At 37.1% G+C, this 17,017-nt stretch overlaps 1 protein-coding gene across 15 annotated transcripts in view; it reads left to right on the top strand.

The window, feature by feature from the left end:
• The window catches only part of KDM6A (lysine demethylase 6A), a 148,727-nt gene that overhangs the window by 95,687 nt on the left and 36,023 nt on the right, over positions 1-17,017 (top strand). For 9 of the 15 annotated variants that reach the window (XR_005256741.1, XR_005256739.1, XM_038135311.1 and 6 more), the window contains 9 exons: positions 2,188-2,281; positions 6,980-7,106; positions 9,609-9,707; positions 10,053-10,272; positions 10,839-10,973; positions 11,415-11,570; positions 12,227-12,322; positions 14,246-14,350; positions 14,934-15,329. Coding sequence is in view for 13 of the 15 variants with exons in the window: in XM_038135311.1 (XP_037991239.1) it covers positions 2,188-2,281; positions 6,980-7,106; positions 9,609-9,707; positions 10,053-10,272; positions 10,839-10,973; positions 11,415-11,570; positions 12,227-12,322; positions 14,246-14,350; positions 14,934-15,329 (1,428 nt within the window). In the remaining 2 variants the exon portion in view is untranslated. The remainder of the gene's footprint in view (positions 1-2,187; positions 2,282-6,979; positions 7,107-9,608; positions 9,708-10,052; positions 10,273-10,838; positions 10,974-11,414; positions 11,571-12,226; positions 12,323-14,245; positions 14,351-14,933; positions 15,330-17,017) is intronic. The other 6 variants (XM_038135341.1, XM_038135321.1, XM_038135350.1 and 3 more) reach the window with 3 other exon arrangements.

Here is a 17,017-nt window from a genome sequence, read left to right as displayed (position 1 = left end):
TGGAGACAGGCTGGTTGCTTGGGGACACAGTGAAACAGTTTTTTGAACCCCTCCATATACTTGCAAATTATATACTCTCGTAATATTAATGAAAATGTTAATTCATTTCTTCATTAAGTACCACAGTACTGCACTTTAAATGATGGATTGCCAGGCTCTGGACAAGAGACAAGCCTGGTGCTGATGAGAATTAGCAGTGGTTAATGCTGGTTTCTGATATTTCACTTCTGGAAGTGAGTTGGCTTGTATGGTGTCTAAAGAAAGATGCTGGATTGGGTTCTCCTCCCCTTTTCCATTTCCAAGACCATTCATGATGCAGCCAAACATCAAGGACTTTGGAATTAGCGTAGAGGCATAAAGTTCTTCCCTGTGAGGGTGGTGAGGCCCTGGACAGGTTGCCAGAGAAGCTGTGGGTGCTCTGCCCCTGGAAGTGTCCAAGGCTAGGTCAGAGCTCTGAGCCACCTCATCTAGGGAAAGGTGTCCCTGCCTATGGCAGGGGGTTGCAATTAGATGATCTTTTAGGTACTTTCCAACCCAAACCATTCTGATTCAATGAAATAAAACCAAATGTAAACATGGGGACAGGTTTTGTTAGTGTTTTAAGGCATATAGGTAATCAGATCTCTAAAGGGTAAATGCTACAACAAATAACAAAAGTAAAAAATAATCTAGGTGTGGAAAACATGGTCTATTTTAAAAGGCCTTTCTAAAACCTCCTGAGCCTATAAGCATATTTTTAATAAAATGTGAATATTAGGCACTAATATTTAATTTGGCATCTGGATTTGCTGCCTCCACTGTCATGCTCTACAGTGAACTTCTGTTCATTTGCTCAACATTCATAGCCATAAACTACAAATTTTGTTCCCGATGCTAAATTTAAAATCTTTTCCTGATTGTTTTTCTTTTGCTGAACATGGATATTTTATTTATTTATATTATTTGTTTTCTTACCAGTTGTCTGCATTTCATGAACACCAATTAAAAATCTTTTCTACCAACTTCCCCTTGTTCCATTTGAAAGTATGTAATTGCTGCTTTAATTTTTCTTCCTGACTAGAATTAAGATTTTTAAATCACCAATTTGTCTTTTGTGATTTTGAGATTTCAAGAACTTGATAACATTTTTAAATTCTACTAGATATTTAATTGTTTAGTTTACTTCCCAGTTGTCCCTTCAAAACAACATGACTGATTACTGTGCACTCCTTGCTTAAAACAAATGTAATTAAGCCACAGTCATTTGCATTTAGGTTCCCCCATTTATTTTAATGCACTCTCCATCTCTTTGCCAGAATGAAGTCTAATGTTGAATTGACCTAAAAGCATATTTGTGGAAGAGGAGGCACAGAACAGTGGAACATTTAAAATACATTCACTTTTAAGCAACCATTGTTAGGGAATGCAAAGATAAATGCTGACATTACTACCAAATAATTCATCAAATAATTATGGAAAAGCCTTAACCTTTAATATACACAAAACAGCTCATACAATTCACAGAAGTCAAGAAAGACCCCCCCAGTCCTAACCTGGGAATGTGTTTCTTGTACCAACACCTGTTTGTATAGGGAATTGAAAAGAGACTGTTTCTAGACTGTAGGCACACCTAAACTATACAGCAGGTAATAAGATGTTGTACCTTCATTATCTAGGCATAAACCTTTTAATTCTACTTGTGGTGGGACTCTTACCAGGACAACAAATATCTTGAAAGAGGCAGTTCAAATATACCAAAGGAAGGAAAGAGGCAAAATTATACCAGCCACCAATTACTGCTGATCTTGGTTTTTGTTACAAATTTCCTGGGAGGAATTTGTGTGGGGTTTTCTCAGATGTAGATTCACATTCAAGTATTCCCCTTAAAAGCAGAATATTCAGTATTGTAGTGTAAGAGGCATAATGCATGCATGAGGAGTTGACAAAATTTAATAATTTGCAAATTTCCCTCAATTATTTTAAGTAGACACTTTCTATTAAATACTATATTTATGGAAGTTATTCTCTTACTATATATATATATATATATACGTCACTCATTAAAGCTTTCATATGCACTGTATGCAAAAAAAATATTCTAGAATTTTTTGTCAACGTGTTTGTGTGCTGTCAGTGCTGTGAAATCGTTGCTATTGGTGATCTGTTGTAAGCTCTATGATTAATCCATTTACTTTTTTCCTTTTGCAGAGAAAGTATCACTCTGCAAAGGAAGCTTATGAACAGCTTTTGCAGATCGAAAACCTTCCTGCACAAGTAAAAGCAACTGTCTTACAGCAGTTAGGTATGTAAAATTAACTTCTGTTTTCCTCTGTGTTTCGTTTTTGCCATCTTTGCCTTCAGCAGTGTTTTTTAAGGCTCCATTTTCAAAGGGAGTCTTAGACACACTGCACACATGGTATGTGAGGTTTTCACCCAAACAGAACATGTGGCAGTAGATAATCAAGTAAATAAGAGAGGAGGGAAACCTTTTGATTAAACTTACAAAATTAAAAAGCTCTTGTGTGTTAGATTTTGGGCAGTGAGAGGGTGGTTTTTCAGAGAAAGAGGACAGCAGTTGGAATTCTGTGTTCTCTGTTCTGCCTCTGTTAGCATCCCTTGAAAAAACCTAAATACTCTGTGTCAGACTAGAACATGGCAACTGAAAAATGTACCTTTTCTTTTGCTATTATTATACTATGTAATAAAAACCAGCTTCTCTAACTAAAAGGTTTATCATCAGGTTCCATTAAAAAAACCACATAAAAAGTGAAAAGGATTTTTTTAAATTGTCGTATTCCATGTTTATAGAAAGCTGATAAACAATTTCAAGCCAAGAATTTCTAAAAAGTGGATAGAATAAAATGCTTTTGTCCTGTATACCATATAAAAGTATTTCCAGAATATTTTTCTAAACTGTTCAACCCAGTTCAGAACTTCTTCATTCACCTTCTCCATGTTCTTCATCTAATTTATTATTCTAAATATTAATTTAGCCTGCTTATGCCCATTTTTGGTTTTTTTTTTCCCTCTTCACGTAGTGGTCATTTAACTTGAATTTGTAACTGGCATTATGGCCACAGTGCTTTCTTTCTCTGTGATGCAGGTTGTGTATGGATTTGGAGTGGGATAATTTGTGCTCTGTGACAGAATGTCAAAATCAGTGGGCTAATTTTGAGTCATCTCTGTGAAATCACAAGTGAAACTGCTGAAGGAGTTTGCTGCAGGACTCTGGGTGTTGCTCTTTTTGCTGTCACAGGACAGTGTTGCTTACATCTCAGTAAGCCCTTTGAATTTTATTTTTTTTAGCTTGGTATTATGTCACCTAGTATAAATTGTCAGCAGTTTCATCCAGAAAGGCTGTGCATCTGATCAGTGGAAGACAGGCTTCTCAAAAGAGCTGACCAGCTCTTTTTCATCTCTGTTTGATGTATGTTGCCACAATAGAAGCAAAGGCACATGGTTGTATTCATAAAATCCTGCCACAGGTCTCTGTGCTAGCAGTAAGAGCAGTGACTTTGAGAATTGTCTGCTGTCTGAAAACTGGATTAACTCTCTTTATTCAATCAGCATAGGTCACCCAGTTTTGTTGTGTGGGTAGCTCCTATGTGGAGAAAGGGATAGAGTGGTCTTAACTGGAACATTGAAGGAATAATGCCTTTTCCTTTGCTGTGCTCTGTTAGCAGTGCTATTTATCAGAGTCTGGTGTTTATCGCAGATTTAGTCTTTAGCAGCTGGTAATAAAAACACCTCCTCAGGAAGCACAGTCCGGGTGGTGCACTGCTGCTTAGAAAAAAATAATAGAAAATACCTGCCATCTGCCAGAATGCTGCTTGAAAAACCCAGGCAAAACATATTTGTATTTGTGTATTGAACTCTTTTTTTTTTCACTTTGACAGAAAAAATCAGTTTGAAAATAGCTTTTGTTTATTTTCCTTCACTGGTTAATGTTCAATGAGCCAGATTGGAATTTAGGCAAGTTCAGATGTCTTGTGAGAGAATTACTAAAATCTTTGCTCCTGTTGCTGGTTTCCAAAGCTGTGACTGTGGAGGAGAACCCTGTGATTCCCAGATAAACACATACCCAGTTGATCTGATGAGTGCTGACTTGTTCAGGTAGACAGTGAGATCTTTCTTCCTCCTCTTTGCTGTTCCATTTGCTTTCCAGACAATTCTTTTCACTACTTTGCCCAAAATGACATTAAATTAATGAGACTGAAGATCAGATCATTCCCAGTGTTCTTTCTCCAGTTGTATTCAGCTGTTGGATAAGGAATAGTGTAAGAACACTAGACATCTGCTTAGAGTTCCCAAGTGCACTCCCAGTTATTTTTGGGTGTCTCTGTAATTGGATGGGGCATGAGGTGCTGAAGTGGGGAAGAATTTAATGTCTTCAGAGACACTGACATTTACTAAAGAAAAAGTGATTGCTGCAAGTTCAATGTGAGAATGATTGATAAGCATGAAAAAAAGACTCATGAGCTAGGCTAGCACATCAGAGGGATTTTTTTTTCCAAATCTCTTCCAAATGAGATTGCAAAGATCTGCAAAAGAGCATAGAGCATGTGTGACGTGTGGACAAGGTCTGTGGTTTGGTTTATCATATAAAAAATGTCCCAGCAGTGGAAAAGTAGCCAGTTATGCTGCTTGAGAATTGGAGATAGGTCTTGCAAATGGGAAACTGCACAGCTTAGGGGTTTTCCATCAGCTTCTTTATGTACAGTCTTCATTTTATGCTCAAGAACAGACCCAGTTTCTCCTGCCTGTGCTATTCTAGTGGAAAACTTTTGTTTGCTCTCCCTTTCTTGCTTTCTGCCTTTTTCAACTCCCTGTGCAGGAAGATAAAATTGGGAAGCAGCCTTTGTTTCAGTAGAGAAGCCAGACAGGGATTGCTGGTTCTCATTTCTGTCTTCTAGAAATAGACTCGTTCTTTTTTATCAGTGAACCTCAGTAAAGATCTCACAAAGATACAACATGTTATCTTTCAATCCAGCAAGGTTCTGATGAAACAGAAAATAGGCACACAACATTTCTAAAGATAAAGGAAATTGTTTAATGTCTTTTTTTACCATTGTTCATAATTCCTTCATTATTATCTTTATCTCAAGCTTTGTCTGGAACAGCACCTGCTACATATATCCTTAACATGCAGTTACTCAGGTGAATTCCAATAACCAACCTCAGAGAAGCCTTTTTTTCTTAAAGCATGGGTATTGTCTGTATGCTGAAGAACTTGAGAGGCTTGGGATTTGAATCATAGGTTGTTTATTAATTTAATGACACAAAGTTGTTTTATGTTACTGCAAAAATCACTGGGTTTTTAAAATATTTTTCCCCCTGATTTGTGGATTTTTTACTTGATCCATTTTCAGTCCAGATATAATACTTCTCTTCAGCACTGTAACCACTTGACTCCTTACCTGACATATTTTTGCAGTCCATGAAATATTCGAACTTCTGCTTGTGACCACAATTTTCAAGTGATATTTCTGAGACCACCTCAGGCAAATGTTGTTCAGTAGCTGTGATTTTGTTTTTGACTGCCTTTGTTAAAGTTTGGAAGTTTGCATTCCGTTTGCAGAAGTGGGGTGTTTGTTAACAAGTATGAGCCCATGCAATAAAAAAATGAGCTGTATCAAACAGGTACAATAAAAAATCATAAAGGAAAGTGTAATTACAGAGAGTGAAGTGAGCCTGGAAATACCCATCAGTTCCTTCTCAGTCTTGCCTGTCTGTGTAGTTAGACTTCATCAAAAAGCACAAATTTAGGCTGCTGAATGTTTATCTCTCAGAAGTTTTAACTGAACAGGCGGTGCAGGTGTGTGCTCAGCTCTGTCATTAACCAGAACTTCATACAAACCTTGGGTAGTTTATAAAATTGGTGTCATAGTGTTCCCCAAGGGGCTGTTTATGGGTGTGACAGGGACAGTCTTTTGTCACATCTTAGATTTTACAAACTTCTTCTGAAAAGCAGTGGCTTGTTAAGACAAATACATGGCTATTGAGCAAACAGCAAGACATTGCTGAGCCCTGTGGTATGCAGTGATTTCAGCAAGCCAGCTGCTGGCCACAAAGGATTTCCTTGTTTGTACTCACTGTATGAACAGGAGTGAGATGGTTTTGTGGCTGCTTGAAGGAATTCCATCTGAGCAGAGGCAGATGAGGAGCAGCTGGAGAAGGTGATGAAGGTGCTTTGTTTGAAGTGGTAACCAAGCCTTGCATCAGTGCTAGAGCAGAAATGCATTTTAATAGCATGTAAAATATTATTGGGGAGGATGGGTTGTGGGAGGCCTTTAAAGTTGGGATGAATAATTTGTCTAATGTAATGAAAGAAGAAAAGGCACTTGAAAGAATATGACGTGTGGTTAGATTAATTTGTTATGTAGATGAGAGGTGATGGCATTTGTCAAGGTGAATGGAAAATACGTTGTATTAATGAGGAGGAAATGACAATGTGAGAAAGATTCAAGGGGAGATGCAAAAATTCTTAGTCCAAATGTAGCTATGGGACAAACACAAGGATTTAGAAGAAAAAGAGTAAACAACATAATGTGTAGATAATACACATGTTAGAAATAGAGATATATATAATATGTATGGATGGATAAAAACCATAATTGCTATGTGTGACAGGGAGAATGGTGGCATTTTTCACAATGTCAGGGAAGGTATCTGTGTTCAGAGGAGGAAAGACATTAATATTCACTTTTATAGTAGAAGATTGAGCAGTTCATAATTGTGCTCCTAATCTCTTAGAAAATTATTTAAACCCAAAAAAGTGCTTTAAAACTACGTGAAAGTAATTTTGAGTCTTTTTTGTCCTGTAATTTTAGTATAGAATTTTAATAAAAGTTTTTAAAACTTCATAATGTATAAATAAGTGATTTTATTGCTTAATATTCTTATTTTTAAAGAGACACCAATGCTGCAAAGGCGTGCTGTGCCAGAGTATTCAATGGTCTTGGGGAATTTCACTTCTCCCATCTGTGGATTGTTTTTGTAGGCTGGATGCATCACACCGTGGATCAGCTTGGAGACAAGGCAACCAAGGAAAGCTATGCTATACAGTATCTCCAGAAATCTCTAGAAGCAGATCCAAATTCTGGTCAATCCTGGTATTTCCTTGGAAGGTGAGAAAAGACTTCATAGACACTGTAACTATATTGCTAAATTTTTTTGAGGATACTCATTGTTGTGAGTATCTTACACTGTTTTTCTTCTTAATCCTGTCGGAGGAAAAATACTGAAGTTTAATGTTTTCTGGGAAGTGTGTGAAAAGACAAGGTGCTAACATATTTGGGATGAATAAAGATTAGAAGTTGAAATGAAGTATGTTACCCAAGTGGCTCTGCTTGTTTGTAGTTATTATTCCCTCTACACATTTACAGTAATTTGAATATATCGAGCCTGGTTTCACCTGTTTCTCTCCCTCTTTTTTTGTAAATCCTCTCTGAATGTTGTTAATTTTCTTCATACCTTTTTCATAATTCTTTGTCTCTTTATTTTCTCAAAATCTTTATCCTAATCTCACGTTTTGCAATGAAATACAAATATTTTCCTAAGACATCCATTTTTGAGGGGCACACAGAGCAATGTATGGCTCAGACTGATCCATTCTAATGTCTATTTAAGTGTTCAATTAATTTTGTAGCCTTTGACAGTATTTTTTACTTGAAAAATAACATTCCCAGATGTAAAATTTGATGAGTTTTTCTGGTCTGCTTTTTAAGAAAATTGAGTACTTTGGTTAAGCCAGCAGTATCTTTTGAAATACTCAGGTTTTGGAGAGAGCTTTGAGGGCAATTCAAGTCCATATGTGAACACATCACTTCTGTTGAGGAATACATTTAAAAGGAGCGAGGCAAAAATAAAATTAACCTCAGTGTCTTCAAGCTGACATTCTTGGGGATTGTGGTCACATACAGCTGGAACCCATTTTTGATTTTGTCATGCTAATAATATTTCTCCAGCTGTTCCTGTAAGACAGGGATCTCCAGCCAGCACTGAGTGTGTGGGGCAGAGGGGCAGGGCAAGTGTGGAGGGAAAAGGAAAAATGAGCCAGGGATCATCTTGTGCATCTTATCTTCCACTGGCTGAAATCCTGTTTTTTCTTCAGTAGTCCCATTCCAGGTGCCTTGAGCAAGTTGAGTTCTCAGGCAGGATGGAGCTGGAGTTCCTCCACATGTGCAGCTGCTCTCAGATGGTCAGGGTGAAGCCTAGGACCCTGCAGACAAGGGGGAGAATTCAGGAAATGGGGTGAAAAATTTAGTGGGAGTATCTGTTTTGCTTTGCAGGGAGGACTAGAACAAAAAACCCCCTTTCTCCAGTCCATTTTCTGGCAGAAGAACAGGAGGGTTATGGGGTTGTGCATTCACTCTTTTTTCCTTCCTCATGTAATCCCTTGTGCTATTCCTTCCTCTGCTGGTTGTCCAAACCAGATAACAAGTTGGTCAAAGCTATCTTTAAAATTACATCACCACCTCCCTTGTCTCCCACTGCAAAAACTCCATCTGCCAAAGTTTTGTGGGGGCCTAATGTTAGTGCTACCCTAATGAGAGGCTTCATGTGTGTGATACCCAGGCAGAGTGAAACATGTCTGTTGGACATTGGGTTAGATTGTCATTAAAACAATCTCCTGAAACACTGTATTCAGACTTAATGGATTATTTTAGGCAAGGTAATGCTATATTTTATTGTATTCATTTCCTAGTGTGCCTCAAAAACACTTAAAAAAGTCTATCATGTTTGACAAACCTTTGCCTGTACTGTTCTGCTTGTTTTTTACTATTTACTAGAATAAATTTTCTGTGGTTATTTATGTGTTTTGAAAGTTGTCAGTTCTTTTTCCAACAGGGAAAGTTGTTGCAAACAATACGGGACACAGTTATTGTTGATTAAACTAGTAAATATATATATATATATATGTATATATATATATATGGATATTTGATCTTGGCTTTATTTGGAGCTTTTGATTTTAGAACTGTAGGTATTGTCCCCTGTGGCATAATTGTAGTTCTGTTTAATGCCAGAATACCTTTGAATTTGTACGTGAGGAATTAAAGCAAGACATAAAAAAATACAGAATCACACAAACTTTTACAAAATTTGGTGCTCTGTATATGCAGTACAAGTAACTAGTTTGTTAATTACTTAAATATGATTCAGATGCAAGAAACATTCATAGAAAGCCTCCCAGGCAGTCAGGGACCATCCTGGTTGAGTTGGTTAGTATCTCTCAATAATTGTTTTGTAGAATATTAAGTTTTATAACCATTTCTTTGATGCAATAGGTAACTTAATTGTTTCACTGTAATGCTATCTGTAGATAAATACTGTTTTTATTGACTCATAAGGTATCACCAGTGAAAGAAATGCATATCTATCAAATGTGGGATGACTGTTCCCTTACAAATGTAGTAATCCAGGGTTTAAGTAGATTTGGGGGGCTTAAATAAATAATTAGTAATACACATTGAGATGTTTGAGTTTGCTTGTGCCTGGCATTCAGAAGCAGCAAATGTTGAGTGTGTATTTGCATGACTTAGCATTTATCAGATCACTCTTGGTAAGCCATGCTCAATGATTAACTTCTATAACTACTACCAAAGTTCTTTCTTTTCTTCTCCCAGGTGCTATTCAAGTATTGGGAAAGTTCAGGATGCCTTTATATCTTATAGGCAATCTATTGATAAATCAGAAGCAAGTGCAGATACATGGTGTTCAATAGGGTAAGAATGATACAGGGTAATACAATATAATTCCATCCTAATAGATATAAATAAAGAATATCAGCTTTTTGTGAACTGAAGAGGGACTGTAAAGTCTTTTTATACACCCACGTTGTCAGACTTGTCTGATTTGAACTTTAAATAATGAATTAATATTTGCTTTCTCAATGTTTTAAAATACTGAAAATGTTACATACAATGTTAAAGTTCTATATATTTCTTCTTATAACTGGGGTTTATATAATGCCAAGATTTATTAAGGGGTTGGGGAGGGATGTGTATATTTGAGTTGCTTGTGTCTTGACTTTGTCATTAATTCTCAACTTCACTAATCTTTCTATTCAGTGTGCTGTACCAACAGCAAAATCAGCCTATGGATGCTTTACAGGCCTATATCTGTGCTGTACAATTGGACCATGGCCATGCTGCAGCCTGGATGGACCTAGGCACACTCTATGAGTCCTGCAACCAGCCTCAGGATGCCATTAAATGCTACTTAAATGCAACTAGGAGCAAAAATTGTAGTAATACCTCTGCACTTGCAGCACGGATAAAGTATTTACAGGTAAAACTAATGTTTTAAGCAGGGGAAATGCTCTTCAAACACACAGCAGAGGGGAGGGGAGAAGTCACACACGAGTTTAACTTGCAGTTGTTTGTGGTGTGTTTAACCTGTTTTCATGTGTACTGTAAGCATATCATAGCCTGTAATATTTTATTTCTTCATTTTTAAGTGGAACTTAATTCCTTATAAACCCTATTTTGCACATTTAATCAATCAAAGCATACTGTTTTACATCATTTTGCTTTTTCCTTTGTGTTTGTCTACATTTTTAAGTTCTCATAACATATAGTGAGAATACGCAACACACTATCTTTCACTCTTGTTTGCAATTTCAGAAAAAAAGGAATTATGAGACCTCTGAATCCAGAGCTCATCTTTGTTCTGATTCTCACAAAGGTTTATATTCTGGTTACCCTCTTTATACCTAGCACCTTTCTAAACCCCAAAATTTTAAATCTGTCCTCTCTTTAAGACATAATTAGCTACAGCATTTAGGAAGATTTCATGGACTTGCTCTTACTAAAGTAGGCTTGTGTTAAATTTGCTTTTTACATAATTTTTCCTAGGCTCAGTTGTGTAACCTTCCACAAGGTAGTCTACAGAATAAAACTAAATTACTTCCTAGTATTGAGGAGGCATGGAGCCTACCAATCCCCGCAGAGCTTACCTCCAGGCAGGGTGCCATGAACACAGCACAGCAGGTGAGAAGTTGGGTTATGTTCTGCAGGTGCCCAGCTTTAAGGGTTCTTTACAATCGGTAGTGGTCAAGCTTATTTTATTGAGCACAGGATTGGCTTTTATTAAAAGAAGCCTTTGATTTATTTGCAGAGGGATATTAGATCAAGGAGCTCCCTATAATGTGGGAGAAATATGGGGGTACCAATTTCGAACCTTTGTGGATTTTCATGATTTTAAAAGATTTCATCTTAAATAGAAATGCTGCAGTGGTTTAATAATCCCGTGAAAGGTACACATTCCTCCATTGATGACCATATGGAAACTGATTTTTCAGTTATTGAGATCAGCTTCAGAATATCTACTCGGCCCTTTTAATGTATGTGGGCTGTTAAAATTATAAAATTGAAAGGAAAGCATTAAGAATATATAGAACCATATTTTTGTCTTCCTTCTGTGATTCTTAGGCTTGTAAACCTCATCATCCAAATACTGAACCTGTACTAGGCCTCACTCAAACACCAATTTCACAGCAATCCTTGCCACTACACATGATTCCTTCTAGCCAAGTAGATGACCTGACCAGTCCTGCCAAGAGGAAAAGAACATCTAGTCCAACAAAGGTATATATTCTGATGAACTAGAGCCCCCTACCAAAATTATATGGAAAATATGCATTGAAAGGATGCAGCATGCACCATTTGTGCTGTAAATTTTAATCCTTTGGCATCAAGGTGGGGAATGTTTTTAGAAATTTTAAAAACCATTTTTCAGTGGTGTGTTTAATCAGACTCCAGCTTAGGCAGGAGGTGCATAAGGGCAGTGCACATTGGTGGTACTATACTGCAGTTGTAGTTGTGTCAGTGAAGAAGTACAGTTGTAGTCTGATGATTGAGAGGGAGACAATCATGTCATCCTGTCTATTGCCTTTGCTTATATTTAGAATTCAAGTGTTTCATCATCATGTAATAGTGTTACAGTAGATAAAGTATCCAGTTTAAAAGTAGCATACATTTTAAGTTAATTGCATAATTTGATTTGCTTGTTTCTCCTTATGGTATTAGGTATCATTAACTTTTTCCTCAGACTACTCTGATACTGTTGGGAATGGTAGAATGAGACTTGATTATTTTAGTACATTCTTACTATTACATATTTTTGTGTTACGGTTCTTGAGATAATTACTAGTTCTTTCATAAATAAGATAAAATCTAGATAGTAAAAGAAATTACGTTGGCCCTTTGATAGTCACACATTTTAATGTAACATTTTCTCTCAGAATACTTCAGATGTTTGGAGCAGTGGCCATACAGTGTCACATCCTCCTGTACAGCAACAAATTCATTCTTGGTGCTTGACACCACAGAAATTACAGGTATGTATGGGAGATCTTCAGAAGCTCTGTTAAAAATTTTGTTTTGTTCCTTTTAAGAAAATAAACCTTGGACATGTTCTGGTTCCACTTTCTTGAAATTCAGTATAAGATACTTCCCAGGGTATAGTTCAAGTTCTAATATTTGTGGCCTCTCTATGTGAGATAAGTTCTAGTAGTAAACTAAATGATCTCTAGCAGAAGCTGGACACTTACTCTGTATGAATTCTATAATTTATAAAGTACATACAGTAACTCTTTTCTAATGATGTTTTAAAGACAGGTGTGCAAATTGTCACCCTTGTGTGCAGAGTGAGTTTTGTGACTTGCTGTAGTGTGGGGGATATTGAAAGAGGTGTAGAAGTATTGTTGTAATATTATCCCTTCCTCTGAGGTTGCTTCTTGTATCCAATTGCATAAACAAATAACCACATTTTACAAAGTGATTACTCAGATGAAATCTACTGCTGCTTTTCTGTATTTTGTGTCACCTAATACAATTACATTAAATGCTAGATTTTAGTTTGGAAGTCTTTATTTTGGGTTGTTTTTGTCAGGAAGTTTTGTTGTCTCTTCAGTTCATTAGGGCATGCAGTGAGCTTCAGCAGGAATTCCATATATTGAAAATTTTACCCATGCATTGCACATGCTCTGGATGCAAAGAGAAATAGAAGGGAGCACAGTGCAGAGGCAGAAAGCATTCTCATTAACTGAGCAGTGTTCCCCTCAATTCCAATATAGTTCTTTAGCTGTTTCTCTGTCTGAACAATACTGGCTTTATTATACTGTATCATTTTCCCTCCCTCCTTCTCCTGCCTCCCCACCCCTTTGGTTCTTCCTCAGCCATTCTCTCTCTCTCTCTCTCTCTCCCTCTCCAAGCATTCTCATTATTTCCTCTCTGCTTATTTTATATTTGACTACTTTTTCCCCATTTCAGTCTCACCTTTTTCCAGATCCTTCTCTAAGCAGAACCTCAGTAGGCCTCTCTGGAGTACAGTAGACTGGATGTGCTGGCAATAGCTTGACAAGGTTCCAGCACATATAAAAAGGAAAGCCAGAAAAGTATGATGCAAGAGGAGAGTGAATAAAAAAGCCTTTATTGCATCCTCAAAGTTGGCCTTTCAAAATTGGCAGCTCAAAGGCTGGATGGATATGGCATGTTACATATACATGCATATATATGTGTGTGTGTGTATGTGCATATATATATATAAAAATAAATAATTTATTGCACTCCCCTCCAGAGGGAATTCAGAATGGAAGGTACAGTTAATCCAGGGACTTTGGCATGAACCATCTTCATCTGCTTTTTAAGTCACACCACTTAGCAGCAGCAGACTTACTGGTAGAATGTTGCAGGGTGTGCTGAGTGTTTTAAAATGAGTAAAGAGATTGGATTCTTGGTAATAGACACCTAAATTTATCAGTTGCAAACAAGATGGATATTGTAACTTAAAATATTGCTCTCACTAAATAAATCATACCATTTTCTGGGGGTTTTTTTTATATTTTTAGGGGAAGTTTTCATGTGTGCCTATAGGTTTAATTCACTTTGTGATGAACAGTATTAATAAAAGAATAGCACAATACAAAAAGGTGTTGAAATGCACATAATTATGATAAGAATTCTGTATAATCATACATGAATGTAGTTTTCTTTTATGGTACCAGCACACTCAATTTTAGTGTGGCAGTAATAATTAAACACTCAAATAATTTAAGAGTCTCTTTAGTTTTAGTAACTTGTAATAAGGTTTGTTTACAAGAGAGTGTATGCAAAGATGCTTGAGTCTGTAACAGAAATCTAGATTATTTTCAGCTTTTTAAGTCTTACCTTTGTGGATACTTTTTAGTATTTTATGCAAGAAAGTTATTAAAAACTCCATGCAGTTTTAATGATTATGAACCACACTGCTGTTTTTTTAGCACTTGGAACAGCTGCGTGCAAACCGAAATAATCTAAATCCAGCACAGAAACTTATGCTGGAACAGCTGGAGAGTCAGTTTGTCTTGATGCAGCAACACCAGCAGGTGAGAACAAAAATATTTTTTCTTACCTACAACGCTTTAGTCAGTAATGGAGACTGTTGTGTTTCTAGAATTCTAAAGAATTTCTGCTGTACAGAGTTGTCGTGCCCTTTGCTGCATTACGTTAATTTTTTTTGGATAAAGGATAGTTGTGGATTAGTGGTTGAAACATAATGAGTTTAGCTGTGTTTTATTATAGGACAGCTGGTTAATGTAAAAGTTTTCAAGCCACACTTTCAGAATAACATGAGTGGACATACCTAAAAGCAGTTCTGCTTGAAAACACTTGGCTGTAGTAACAGCTTTTCTCTCGTCCTGTCATTGTTCACTTCTCTCTCCTTCTCTGTCCAGCACCAGCAGTAAAACACTCAGACTGAAGGGCCAAGAAAAAAAGTGTGCTGATAGTTTTGCTTAACATTTACTCAGCATTTTTATGAGCCTGACAGTTTTAAAAAGCAACTGTGAAGATGTTAAAATGAGTATCAAATTGGAACTGACCAGTGCAGTAAAGTACACAAACCTTGTATGACCTATGCTTTCTCAGTTCCGCAGCCAATGTTGTTGTGCTTTGTTCATGTTCCATTAGATGAGACAAACAGGAGTTGCACAGGTACGATCTACTGGAATTCCTAACGGGCCAACAGCTGATTCATCACTGCCTACAAACTCTGTCTCTGGCCAGCAGCCTCAGGTTGCTCTGACCAGAGTGCCTAACGTCGCTCAGCGTGGAATCCGTCCCGCCTGCCCCGGGCAGCCTATGGCTAATGGACCCTTTCCAGCAGGCCCCGTTCCCTGCAGCACAGCAAGAACGCTGGGTAGTACAGACACTATTTTGATAGGCAATAATCACATAACAGAAAGTGGAAGTAATGGAAACGTGCCTTACCTGCAGCGAAACGCACTCTCTCTACCTCATAACCGCACAAACCTGACCAGCAGCGCAGAGGAGCCGTGGAAAAACCAACTATCCAACTCCACTCAGGTACAGCTTCTGTTTGCTCCTAGGGTGCACTCAGGAGCCTTCCTGGGCAGCTCACTGCTGGAAGGCTCTCATTTGTAAAAGCACATTTTCCCTAGAGTTGATGGCATAGATTCAAATAAAACACAGGTTAAACCCGCACGCTTCTTTATATTGTTGAAAATCTTTGTGTTAAGTGAGCTGCTTTCAGGATAGAGGAAACAATCATAAATCAGAGTGCAGTTCCATAGTGCTCAGCTACCTACCTTTGTAGAAAAGTTTTTAGAAAGGGAATAATTGTACATCTTTTTGTTGCTTCTTTAATGTGAAATGTTGTGATTTTGTTTTTGGCGTAGGAGGAATGTGCATATTTCATGGAAAGCTGAATGTTGTAGTTATTTTTGATGTTGCATTGTCACCATGATGTAATCATTACCATATTTTGTTTCCATGTGATCTTTTAAAAGTAATATGTAGCACTCAGCACCACAGGGTTACTTGCCAAAAAATATTATAATGCCAGTAAGAATCCATAGGGATTTAAGTGTGTTAGTAAGAGTGTTTTGTGTATGTGTGTTAGAATTTGAAGAGGGAGCATTTTTTTCTTAATTCCAGCCTGAATGTCTTTCTTCCAAGACAAACCTTGTGGATGTAATGAAGAGTTCTACAGGAAAATACGATAATGGTTTAATTTATTTTTACCATCTGGGTTATACAGTTGATACAATGTTGTCTCCTTCTTCAAAACTGACTGCATTTCTTGTTTAATTAGTATTGCCTGTTACTTTAATGTGAAAAATTGACAGTGGGCTTACATACATAGATACTTAACTGCACATACAGTGCAACAAAGCCTGAGACACTGGAACACTTTGTGTAAAACATGATTATTCCAAACTAAAACTTGTGTTATGATCTTCAAAAGTTTCCTCTAAATAAGCAGTATTGTTTTTAAATGTGACATGGGCATTTGGAGCCTGTGCACCTTACTGCCCCTTGCTTCAATTAGAATTCACATTTGTATTTTCTCTGTATAAAAATTCTTCATTGTTGTGCCACTGTCCTTAAAGTGGGCAAGTAATAATTGCAGTGGGACCTGGCTCTTTTCCATGGAGAGAGTATTTTTGGAAAGGCAAGGAAAGCTTGTGGGGCCATTTCCTGTGTCCATTGCATCAAGGTCTCAGCAGAGTTTCTGAGTCTGTAACATTCTCCACAGGTACCAAATGAACTCTTGATTTAAAGAATTATTTATCAGTAATTAAGCTCCATAGAGGAATTAAGAAATTACGTGTACAGGTGTGACGTGCATAATGCAGTTTGTAATTAACAAAAACATTTTGCCTATAATAGGTAGCAACCCTTCCCTTCTAAAAGACAAGTGAAAACCAGACTAGGAGGAAACTACATCACCGTTGGGATCCTCCAAAGTGGATCCTTTCCAAAATAAAATCTCAGTTACAAGTAAATATAAAAATGGATTATTTTCACCAATTCTCTTATGCATTGGCTCATGGCTAAGGAGTCATTTAAACATGCAAAAGTGTAATCGTAGGGTTGGGAATTTGTAATTAAATGTTTAGCTCAATAGTTGTTACCCTGAAATCAACTATGTAAGCATCAGCTTTGCAGTCATTGATATGTGCCATTTATTAGGAGACAGAGCTCTTTGCATGCTAAAATCAATTTGTCCTATTGATGTCAAGACTTAGGTT

Source organism: Motacilla alba, chromosome 1 (assembly GCF_015832195.1).
Source record: "Motacilla alba alba isolate MOTALB_02 chromosome 1, Motacilla_alba_V1.0_pri, whole genome shotgun sequence".
Lineage (NCBI taxonomy): Eukaryota > Metazoa > Chordata > Aves > Passeriformes > Motacillidae > Motacilla > Motacilla alba.
The sequence above is the reverse complement of the archived record's forward strand: the minus strand, read 5'-3'. Positions and strand labels throughout refer to the sequence as shown.